At 41.0% G+C, this 12,923-nt stretch overlaps 2 protein-coding genes across 2 annotated transcripts in view; one reads left to right on the top strand and one right to left on the bottom strand.

The window, feature by feature from the left end:
- Window positions 1–12,923, bottom strand: part of LOC109422513 (limbic system-associated membrane protein) — a 531,904-nt gene that overhangs the window by 149,529 nt on the left and 369,452 nt on the right. The window lies entirely within an intron of this gene.
- LOC115254850 (uncharacterized) lies at window positions 2,971–4,114 on the top strand. The gene has a single exon (XM_062856264.1). It carries the CDS (start codon window positions 3,139–3,141, stop codon window positions 3,952–3,954), a length of 816 nt encoding a protein of 271 aa, XP_062712248.1. The 5' UTR covers window positions 2,971–3,138; the 3' UTR covers window positions 3,955–4,114.

The following is a 12,923-nucleotide window of genomic DNA, read 5'->3' as shown; positions in this document are numbered from 1 at the left end:
CATTGAATACAAAATTACGCATTTGCACGTCCTGCCGTCTAAACTTTGACAAACGAGTAATCTGTACATCATCGGTGAAGCAGGGCGCAGGAAGTTCGAAAACGACAACAACTGAGAAATTGCCAGAAGTGCCAAGTACAGAGAGTCATGCCACCGTACCATCTGCTATATCAGTTTAGACAATTAAATTACGCCCCTTTTCAAAAATGCTTTGAAATATTCTTCAAAATCTATACCCGTTTTTAATATTTTTGACGTTGCAATAAACGCTTTCAACATTCATCTTGAAGAAGAGGGAAAATACTTGTCCTCAAATATAACAGCAAATTAATGAATAAACGACTGATGCGCGGAGGGCGTGAAAAAATCGTAACATTACTGTACATAAAATACACATACACCTAAACCTTGTTTTACGTCCACTATTGGCTTAGCGAAAAAAATTTCTACCGACAAAATAATGATCAAAATACGCATTTTTATATTTTTGTACACTTCTCCTAATCACGAAAATGTTTTAAAAAATATATAACTGTTGAGTTTGCTCATTGTCTTAGCGGTAGAATTTTTTGTCGTAAAAAAAGGACGAGGTGTAATACATAATAAAAACAAATTGTTCAACTCACGCAAGGCCATTAACAATAAAATCAGAATGAGTGTAATCAGTTTCGTACCTTTTAATTCCGCCCTATGTTGCTTATCCTTTGACAGATATGCGTATTTCGACTACCACTTGTAATCTTCCTCAGTGTCAGTTATCCACTCAGTGGATAACTGACGGCAGCCTATTTATTGCACCCATAAACAAATAGAAACGCTCCATAGGAAATCCAAAAGCGCTCCATAAAGAATGAACATATGTTCCATGAAAATGTGCAATGTTACCCATAAATTATTGAAAACGTTCCATACTTTATAAAAAATGTACCGGTAAAACATAAAATTTTCTCATTAAAAGTGAAATTTTGAACCAATAAATAATACTGAAATGCTCCATGAAAAAATGCAAATGCTCCATAGAAAAATGCAAATGCTCCATAAAAAATTGAAATTGTACCCATAGAGAATTGAATATTGCTCCATAGAAAAAATAAAATTGCACCATAAAAAATTTAAATTGCACCACAGAAAATAGACAAATGCTCCATAAGTATTATCAAACCGCACCATAGAAAATATGAATTGCTCCATGAAATATTGAAAATCCTCCATAGATGGCATATTCTCATAATTTAATTCGACAGGGCTGAATTGCTTTACATTACATTGCTTTAGTGGTGCAAATGTTCAAAATTATGGAGAATTTCCAATTTTTTATGGAGCAAATTGTATTTTATGTGGTGCAGTTTGATAATACTTATGGAGCATTTGTCTATTTTCTGTGGTGCAATTTCAATTTTTTATGGTGCAATTGAATTTTTCTATGGAGCAATATTCAATTTTCTATGGGAACAATTTTAATTTTTATGGAGCATTTGCATTTTTTTATGGAGCATTTGTATTTTATCATGGTGCATTTCAGTATTATTTATTGGTGCAAAATTTCACTTTTAATGAGAAAATATTATGTTTTACCGGTACATTTTTTTATAAAGTATGAAACGTTTTCAATTATTTATGGGTAACATTGCACATTTTCATGGAACATATGTTTATTCTTTATGGATCGCATTTTGATTTTCTATGGAGCATTTGCAATTTGTTATGGTTGCAATAACCTTTTGCCATAACTGACACTGGGGAAGAATACAAGTGGTAGTCGAAATACGCGTATCTGTCAAAGGATAAGCAACATAGGGTGGAATTAAAAGGTAAGAAACTGATAACACTCAATCGAAGAGGGTATTCTGCTTAAAGGGTTCGGAAAGTCGGTACAAGAGAATAAAATCAGCTTTAAAGTGCGACTTCCGGCCGAAATAATTTACACAGAAAAAAAATATCAAATGTGAAAATTGTGAAATATTTGAAATGTTATAACTTTTTTGTTTATTAGTTTACCACCATCAAATTTTTATGGTTAGATTGCTAATACAATGGACTGTCTTACCTGAAAAAAAAAATACGTTGGTAAAAAGATAGTGGTTTGAGTTATTTGAGTTTTTGTGACAATAATTATATTTTTTCATGTTATAAAAGATTTTTTTCACAGTGTACATTTTCTTAGGAATCACCATTTAGTTGTCTAACTTTGCTAAGAAAATCATAGCAATCGAACGAACCATTTTTGCTGTGCAGATTTTTGAATATTTTTGAACCATTTTCACATGCACCCTTTTGAAACGTTAGTCGTGATTCAAAATAAAAAATTGATATCGAAAAATGACGATTTAGATGGAACTGTGCAAAGTTTCAGTTCAAGAGAAAATCATGAATTAAAAAAAATCCTTAATTTTGATGCTGCTGCTTGGAATCGCTCAATAGCTTTTAACCTGTGCGGTTGAAAATAGATATGATTTTCCTAGATACCTAATTATAACACGCAGTTCTAGTATTCTGCACCGAAATATTGAACATCCGACAGAAAACCGAAAACAGGGCGCGTGCCGGGAAGCAATCTTCTCACACGCGACTTACACGGCTAAAAAGTCCTATGTATGAAAATAAAAAAGAGTAAAATACTTTCAATTACTTCAAACATTTCTAAACATTGTTTCTAAGCGTCGTAAAGCAATGTTTTATATTGAGCTTTCATCATTGTGTATAATTTTCTGCTTTGATGTGTCCATTTTCAAAAAATAATTTTAATAATAAAACTTCTAGCTAACGTTTATTTGAACCGTAAATAAGTAGAATAAGTTATGCGTGCATAAGTTTTTGTTTTTGTTGCTCACCACAACTTCTCGATTGTTGATAAAAATTCGTTCCAGAAAGCAGAAAATACAAGAGTAAATAACATCTTCAACTCTACTGGGAAAACTTAATTATGAACCAGAAAACAGAGAAGTATGTAAGTGTATTTATTTATATTAAGTTAAGATGACTTCATCAAAATGTGATATTATTTATGTTGCAGGGAATACGAAAGCGAGGAATATTTAGACGAGGAGGAAGGAAATGGCACAGATCCATTGATGGTGATCAGAGATAATTTGGAGGCTGACACGGGAATCTCAGACCAGCAGCAGCCGATGGGTGACGATGCCGGAGGGGACGGATTTTCGGATGATTCCTCAGAAGATGCCGCGGAAAAATCTGAAGGAGAAGAGTTCGTGTTTTCTTTCAACGGAATATTTTGTCGTCGGCTATCGCAGTCAGCAGCGCCCGAAAGAGACAGGCAGTGCTTTGGTGAATGGTAATTCAGTGGAAGAAATACTTGAATCACTCCGGATTCAAACTAAACATTTGATGGATCGGCAAGTGATCTTTGAAAACGACGGACCAAGCTGGGCGGAGAAGGTTGAACCAACCATTGAAGATATCGGCGAGTTCGTGAATCTACAGGACGAGGTGAAAAAGAAAATTTATTCTACAAGCGCCCTGACACCACGACTGTTCAGGAACTGGCAAAACAAATACCTCAAAGTGTTTGTGTATGCATTTTCAACCAGCGTGGAAACAGCCGGCCAACATCAACAGATATCGAAGAAAATATTGGCCCCACAAAATCCAGATCGAGCGAGAGCCCACTCCACCAGAGATGATTCTGCGTTGGCTGACGAGTTACAGCTTAATCATTCTCACCTGGAGAGCCATCACAGTTCCTGGCTAATGTGGGCCAACACAATTAATTGCTCACCAGCTCATAAGCAACAGGCTTTGAAACAAGCAGAATCTCCTCCGATAGAGCTGTCGAAGTACTTCCGATGGGCAGCGGTTTCGGAAGCAGCTCGTTTACAATCGATTCATCGGGGCATGGTTGTAGCTAAGACTTTCAATACTGCCTGGTGCCGCGAACTGGATGATTTGAAAAACAAATTGTCTCTCGGGATTTCAATTTTTCAAGACGTTCATTAGAAACTGGAAGCCATGGCTATTCGAGGAAGCACGGAATCAAAGCTCTTCAGTGCGATGGAATCTGCTACTCGTCCAGAAGAAACCAGCTTGAGCTACTCTTTGGCTGAATAAGTAATGGATTGTAGTGACGTTGACCATGCGTAGCAGTGATATGTAGAGAAAGGATTTTGTTGTTTTTTTACATCTGATTGTTTTTGCCTTTCTCGTACACTAAGGTGTACCGAAAGGCTATATGTTCACTCCAAAAACGAAAATTTGATAGAGCCCCCGGAGTGGTCAAGTGTTATATACCAATCGACTCAGCTCGACGAATTGAGATGATGTCTGTGTGTATGTATGTGTGTGTGTGTGTGTATGTATGTATGTGAGTGTGTATGTGTACAAAAAGGTCACCTCTTTTTTAGATAGTAAATATGAACCGATTTCAACGACCGATGGTTCATTCGACGTGGTATATTGCCTCATTGTTTCCTATTGAAAATGGTTCAGATCGGTCCAGCCGTTCCGGAGTTATGGCCATTTAGGTGTTCCGGACCGGTACCCCAGGAAGGGGCCAGATTTGAAAATGCAACAAACCAATGCATGCGACCCATCAAACCACTGCATTTTCGATTATCTGATGAACGGAAAGTAGAAAAATAGTCTCAGACTATATCTGAACCGGCAGTGTTCCGGAACCGGTTCCGGGTGTCCCGCCGGAAGTGGCCAAACATAAAAGTGAACATAACCCATGCATGCGACACGTCAAATAGCGGCATTTTCGATAACCAGCTGAATGGTGAGCAGGAAAGTAGTTTCAGACTATATTTGAACCCGTAGTGTTCCAGAACCGGTTCCAGGTGTCCCGCCGGAAGTGGTCAACTAAAAAAGTGAAGCAAACCCAGGCATGCGACACACCAAATAGCGGCTGTATCGATAACCAGATGAACGGTAAGCAGGAAAATAGTTTCAAACATATCTGAACCGGTTGTGTTCCGGAACCGGTTCCAGGTGTCCCGCTGGAAGTAGCCAATTAAAAAAAACAAACCCAGGCATGCGACACATCGAATTGCGGCTTTTGCAATAACCTGATGAACAGTATGCAGGAAAGTAGTTTCAGACTATATTAGAACCGGTAGTGTTTCAGAACCGGTTCCAGGTGTCTCGCCGGAAGTGGCCAACTAAAAAAGTGAACCAAACCCATGCATGCGACACATCAAAGAGCGGCTTTTTTGATAATCAAATTAACGGTAAGCAGTAAAATAGTTTCAGCCCATATCTGAACCGGTTGTGTTCCGGAACCGGTTCCAGGTGTCCCGCCGGAAGTGGCTAATTAAAACAGTGAACCAAACCCAGGCATGCGACACACCAAATAGCGGCTGTATCGATAACCAGATGAACGGTAAGCAGGAAAATAGTTTCAGACCATATCTGAACCGGTTGTGTTCCGGAACCGGTTCCAGGTGTCCCGCTGGAAGTAGCCAATTAAAAAAAACAAACCCAGGCATGCGACACATCGAATTGCGGCTTTTGCAATAACCTGATGAACGGTAAGCAGGAAAGTAGTTTCAGACTATATTAGAACCGGTTGTGTTTCAGAACCGGTTCCAGGTGTCTCGCCGGAAGTGGCCAACTAAAAAAGTGAACCAAACCCATGCATGCGACACATCAAAGAGCGGCTTTTTCGATAACCAAATTAACGGTAAGCAGTAAAATAGTTTCAGCCCATATCTGAACCGGTTGTGTTCCGGAACCGGTTCCAGGAGTCCCGCCGGAAGTTCGATAACCAGATAAACGGGCAGCAGTAAAATAAGATTATCGGCAGTGTTGCAGAGTCAGGATAAGATGCATCGCTGAAATTACAACAAAATAAAATCTTGTCAAATCCCACCATTTTCCTGAGGCGTAATTATACAGTAGGATGGATCAACGTTGTATGGGAAAATTTTAATTTTATAGCATCAATCCCCTTTTGATTGCCAGGGCCCGTAGCGCAGTGGCTACACGTTCGCTTCATAAGCGGATGGTCATGGGTACGATCCCAGCCCCGGCACTTCGTCAGTTCCTCTTCCCCCCGAGAGCGGCTGGCACTTGACCCTCTTCTGAGCTCTCATAGCTCAAACGGACCCGGATAATTGGATATCGGCGAACGGCAACCCATTATGGACGCCCCCAATCGGACTGGAAAAGGAACAACAGCCATACATCATTTCATCATCGTGCTCATCATTCTACCAAGGACAGGGAAGAAAAGTGAAAGCAGCACAATGGCAAACCAGTTCGATATAGTTGAATAAGTATATAATAGAATACATTTAGGCACTGTACAAGTGTAAGTGCAGCCGCCAATTGGAATCGCTCACGTAGTGCCTAGTGAGCAAAAGAGCTATAAAATAGGTTAAGTTGCTAAGAATTAAAAAAAGTCCCCTTTTGCGACTTAAATTACTGCGCACAATTTTGATGCAACTGGTTGAGCCATCGCGCTCTGTAATACGGTTGAAATTTAAATGGGTTTTAATATGGGAAATTTTACTTGCTTGCACTTTTTTTTGTCAAATTTTACATAAATCTTATACTGTCGTTCCACGCCCAATTATCCCATGTTATATGGGAATCCCATATAACATGAGATAATCATGCGTAGAACGGCAGTATAACCAATGATAATAAAGTAAAGGCCAAACTGTGCAGAAAAAAAAAAATGCTGAAATGTCTTGATAATGTTCGGCATCCAGTGCTAGTGAAGGTGGTCAAGCAGTTAACTGAGAGGTATAATATTATTCAGCTCTGCTTATACGTTCAACATAATACATAACATAGGAATATGAGCCATCAATAAGTTTCCAAATTCGATTATGGCTTTGATAAGGTTCTTGCTTTTCTGAACAAGGCTGACACAAATTTCAATTTTCTCTTAAGTCAAGGGGTCCCCCTTGGAAATTTTGGGTCGGAATTCAATATTTTGAGGAAGGGCACACATGAATAAACCAATGAATAAACCAAATACATTTATTATTTATCAACTCCGCCCCCTCATTGACGGACGAGCACTGTGACAAAAGAAGAAAATGATGTTTGTTCCATTCTAGAGTATTTTCAGGATTCAGGAACACTTCGGCTTATGGCGACGGAAATATCTTAGAGTACATATTCGACGAGAAAGGCGCAATCACCACTAGGTGGATTAATCTGGGTTTTTTTCTTTGTGATTAATTTCTTTTTTAAATATATAAACACGTTTTTATCAATGCTAATTTACGCTATCGTTTCAATCAAAAATTATTTATCTGGGAATAACATTGAAATCCATATATTTTGGATCCTGACTCAAGCCCTTTTGTGGAAGAAATGTACCGCCGGACATGTAGCCACAGTTTTCAAAAAGCTTGTGACATGGATGGCGGATTCTAGGAGGGAGCTTTTTTGGCTAGAAATTTGATCCGGAGGAGTGAAGATCAGTGACAGTGCCGTTTACGCCCGTCTATATGCGTACCGGTAGTTCCGCGTCGGTTTCAGTGAATAACCGCCCATTATCGAAGTCCCTATGGTGTAACAGCTATATCGTCCCGAAGCAACACCGGACATAAGTTTTAAAGGTACGGAACTCTGTATGACCGCACCACAACGGTTAGCGAATGACACGCGTGTAAAGTTAGTGCTAGCTCAGAGCTCAATGATGATTAAAATTCCAATTTTGGTGATTATTGATTATGATTAAGGATTAATTTGATTTTTAGGATGATTAAAGATTATGATTAATGATTAAAATTGGTTTTATCTGTGATTATTGATTATGATTAATGATTAAAAATGGCTCATTGATTAAAAATCATGATTAATCACGATTAATCAATCACATTAAACTGGAGATGATTAAAATATATTTATTGTTTAACATGTTTTTGAAGTTTCAAAAGTAAAAGGTACCTCTGTCCGGGAGATTTTTGAAAAAAGAATCATAAATTATATTATTTAGAACAGCATTTGAACCAATTTAAATTGGATCATATATTTTATATGATGAATCATTTTTGGTGATAAATGATTAATGATTGATTAATATTTTTTTCTTATGATTATGATTACTGATTAATGATTAGATTGCAAAAACAGTGTGATTAAGAGTAATGATTAATGATTAAATGAGATTTTTTTTGTGATTATGATTAATGATTTTGATTAATCTTAATCATTAATCATTAATCATGATTAAATTTATGATTAATCATTAACGCTCTGTGCTTGCTGCGTTAGGTCGTCTGAGTTCAAATCGTGCCAAATTAGAACCAAGCGAGTGTGGTGCAAAATACTGCAGTGTATGGAAGATCGGTCAGAAGTGGCAGGTAAAGGTCCTCCCGTGTTCAGAAGGCCTTGGGACGATATGTAAAGACTGTGACCTGCCAGTGAATAGTGTCTTGACTCGCTTGGATTCCTGACCAAAGAGAATAGTGCGCGGTCGGCACCACTCCCTGGATCCGCGGAACGTACGTTGGCCTTCCGTTACAATAGGCCTAGTGTTACGTGTTGGGAGTAGCCTCGATCTTTGGCTTATTTCCTAATTTTCATCAGTGATATACCTACCCTGCCTCAAGCCCATCGTCGCCGCCGCCCGCCACCGTCGCCCGCCATTGCCAAGCCCTGTTTTCCGCTTCCTGCATGCTGCATGTCGACCACCGATCATCATGGCCACAACGAAAGTTAAGTGTACAATTTTTGTTTAATAAATCGTCTTTTCAATAAATCAGTTTGTTTAGTTAAATGTTGCATTGTATGAATTTTGATTTGCTTTGTTGAACCGAGCTGTCCTGTCCTCCATTTTGGAAATTCTATTGTTAAGTGTTTGTCCAGTATTCAAGGTAAGTTCGGAATGATGAGTCCTCATAGAGACCATTTTGAAACGACCCTACAGTCGGCGGATTAATGGGAAGGTAATAGTAACAGATCACAACAGACCAGTCTGTCCAGATTTTTGAACTCCTAGTTACATGTAAAAAAAGGAAAACATACATACACACATAAACGCATCATTTCAATTTGTTGAACTGAATTGCTTTCGAAAATTTGTTTATTGAGTGAACATAGCCATTCAGTACAATTTTGTGTACGAGATAGACAAAAATATGAAATTTGTTGCAAATTATCTCCTAAAGCATGCCCTTCAAGCATTGCTCACAAACCGCCTCCTATCACGGCATCAGAGATTGCGGTTTACTTCCCCAGAAGTATTTAAAAAAATATTTGCATTGTTATATTTCCCCAAGGGTTTGAGCGGAAATGAAGTGACACAGTTTTTCACGGAATGCCGACCAACATAACAGCACACTGCACTGACTGTATACGGGGATATGAGTATGTAAAATGGCCTCATAAGTTCCAACCGCGCGCGCGGGTCGTTTTTTACGATGTCCTCTCGAAAGGCATTTCCCTGTCAGGGAGAACAATGAGCGAAAATTTCATTACTTTCGGCAGTGTGTCTTTGTCACGGCCACGTCGACGAGGGGCACTATGTGAGTCAAGTCGACCAACCGACCCCGTACAACATCGCCCAAGCCCAAGCTGTGGCTTATTATGTGATGAACCTTGCCGCCGCGCCGTGTTGAGTTCTCCGAAGTGGGACCAAGTGTCATATCGTCTTCCCTCGTTGTCGTCAGTTGTGTGGTCCTCGATGGTTGTCGTCCCCGTTCAGCACCGTCGACAGAGGATGGATAAGCGATATTCACGAAATTTGCCATCATAATTTGCAAAGTGTACGAGTATATTAAATTAATGAAGAAATACTATATCGCAGCGACCACTAAATCATTTTTGTGGCATGTACGTTGTGTGGATTTCAAGATGCGGTTTAACATCTCGTACCGCAGTTTCAAGGGGGTATTAAATCCTTTCTCATGTTTTCCGAATCGGATGAATGTATCTAACATGTACATTGAAAGCACGGTGCAATCTAAATTTGCAAAACAATGTAGTCTGCATTTGCCAATCTGAAGCATTAACAGCATTGATCGATCAAACGATTGGGCTGCAAAACGGTGAATCGATAAGGAGAGCGTCCAACACAGCTCTGGTCCTCACAAGTTCCTACCTCATGATTCCACCGGTCAAGCGATGACAAAGACCGCCAGCTAAGATTTGTGTGCTTAGCTGGTAGTGCAGCCTGGGCACTGTTGTCCTTCTGACTTCAGCTAGATTGAGAAGGTACGACCCGAGCGTCTGTTCACCAAGGATGTGCGGCTCAAACAGCGTCTGTTCTGGCATCCAGCGGCTGAGTAAGAAACGCTGCACCACGCCCAGCTAGATCCAAGGTGGTAGCCCCATCAGCGTGGTCATCCCAGTGTTGGTTGGGACGTTAAACAGAACTGGCACGATGGCCCTCCGGCGAGACAGGAGTGTTGGCGTAGGCCCAATAAGCCACCCGTAAAAATCTCCATTGCGAATACCATAGGAGAAAATACGACTCGATACAATCGGCAAAGACCCACGCGACGAAATAAGGACTACGATTGGAAACTTGGAACATGGAATTGCAAGTCACTAGGTTTCGCAGGATGTGACAGGATAATCTACGACGAACCACATCCCCGCAACTTCGACATCGTGGCGTTGCAGGAACTTTGTTGGACTGGACAGAAAGTTTGGAAAAGCGGGCATCGAGCGGCTACCTTCTACCAAAGCTGTGGCACCACCAATGAACTGGGAACAGGATTTACAGTGTTGTGCAAGATGCGACAACGTGTGATCGGGTGGCAGCCGATCAACGCAAGGATGTGCATGTTAAGAGTTAAGGGCCGCTTCTTCAACTACAGCATCATCAACGTCCACTGCCCACATGAAGGGAGACTCGATGACGAGAAAGAAGCGTTCTTCGCGCAGTTAGAGCAAACATACGATGGTTGCTCGCCGCGTGACGTGAAAATCGTTATTATTATTATTATTATTATTATTATTATTATTATTATTATTATTATTATTATTATTATTTATTGTGTACATTCATCGGACGCCTTGGTCTACATGAAAAAAGGAATTAAAAAGCTCATAAAAGTGATCTATACAATCTGTCACGGAAAGATTTAGCACTAATATTAAAGTCAAACATTGAAAAACAATTATTAAAAACATCACACATAGCTCCAATGGGCTCATGTTGTCCGTAATCAGTCCGGTGAAATGGAAGTCGTAGGAAGCTTCGTTGTCGCAGTGCTCTGGCTCCGATGTTGATGTCAAACTGAGCTAGTATCCATGAAGCGTCAACTTCACCGAGCAGGACCTTAGCCACAAAGTACCCTCTAGCTACTGTCCTGCGTCTTTCCAGCGTGTCCATTCCTAATAGCTGGCATCTGCTCTCGTACGGCGGTAACTGTTCTCGATTTCGCCAAGGAAGGAAACGAAGTGCATATCTAATAAATTTTGACTGCACTTTTTCAATCCGCTCAATCCAAACATTGTGATACGGACACCACACAATAGCCGAGGATTCCAGAATGGAGCGAACTAAGCTGTAGTACAACGACCGCAAGCAGTAAGGATCGCGGAACTCATTGGATATCCTGAAAATAAAACCCAAGTTGCGGTTTGCCTTGGCAAGTATGTAGCTGTAATGCTCCCTGAAGTTTAATTCAGAATCCAGCAGTACTCCAAGATCTTTCATCACATTAGTTCGATGTAGTGGCTGATTGTCAATGAAATAGTTCCAGATGATCGGGGTTTTCTTCCTGCTGAACGATATCACCGAGCATTTTGTTACGCTCACTATTAGAAGATTGCGTCCACACCATTTGAAAAAAATGTCGACTAGTTTTTGCAACCTTTGGCAGTCCAGAGCTGATTCTATCTTTAAGTACATTTTAAGATCATCAGCGTAAACCAATTTGCATTCAGCTGGAAGGGCTAAGCAGACGTCATTGAAAAATATATTGAATAGCAGCGGTCCCAAATTGCTCCCTTGCGGCACTCCAGAAAGGCTACAACGTTATCGGCGACATGAACGCGCAGGTAGGAAGGGAGGAAATGTACAGACCGGTAATCGGGCAAAACAGCCTGCACGCCGTATCGTTTGATAACGGCCAGCGATGCGTAAACTTTGCAGCCTCCCGTGGTATGGTAGTCCGAAGCACCTTCTACCCCCGCAAAGATATCCACAGAGCCACCTGGAGATCACCCGACCATCAAACAGAAAACCAAATCGACCACGTTGTAATCGACGGTAAATTCTTCTCGGATATAACCAATGTCCGCACATACCGCAGTGCAGAGATTCGGATCACTACTTAGTCGCTGTATGCATGCGCTCAAAACATTCGACTGTTATCACCACCGTCGAAGTCGAACGCCGCGGCTCAACATCGAGCAACTTCGTAACGTAGAAGTGGCTCAAGACTACGCGCAGCAGTTAGCAGTGGCCCTACCAATAGAAGAGCAGCTTGGCGCAGCTACACTTGAAGATGGCTGGAGGGACATCCGATCCGCCATAGATAGTACCTCGGCTACGGCACTAGGCTTCGCGACTCCGCATCACAGAAACGACTGGTACGACGGCGAATGTGAACAGTTGAAAAACGAGAAGAATGCAGCATGGGCGAGAGTGCTGCAACACCGTACGAGAGCGAATGAGGCACGTTACAAACAGGCGCGGAACAGGCAGAACTCAGTCTTCCGGATGAAGAAGCGCCAGCAGGAAGAACGAGATCGCGAAGCGTTGGAAGAGCTGTACCGTGCTAAGAACACACGAAAGTTCTACGAGAAGCTGAAACGCTCGCGCAGAGGCTTTGTGCCACAAGCCGACATGTGCCGAGATAATCACGGGAATATTCCCACAAGCGAGCGTGAGGTGGTCGAGAGGTGGCGGCAGCATAACGATGAGCACCTCAATGGCGACGTTGCAAGTACCGAAGGTGGCGTGATAACAGATCTAGGAGTATGTGCACAGGACGATAGACTCCCGGCCCCTGACCTCCAAGAAATTGAGGAGGAGGTTGGCCGGTTGAAAAACA

Source organism: Aedes albopictus, chromosome 3 (assembly GCF_035046485.1).
Source record: "Aedes albopictus strain Foshan chromosome 3, AalbF5, whole genome shotgun sequence".
Taxonomy (NCBI): Eukaryota; Metazoa; Arthropoda; class Insecta; order Diptera; family Culicidae; genus Aedes; species Aedes albopictus.
This window is presented reverse-complemented; position numbering and strand designations above follow the sequence as displayed.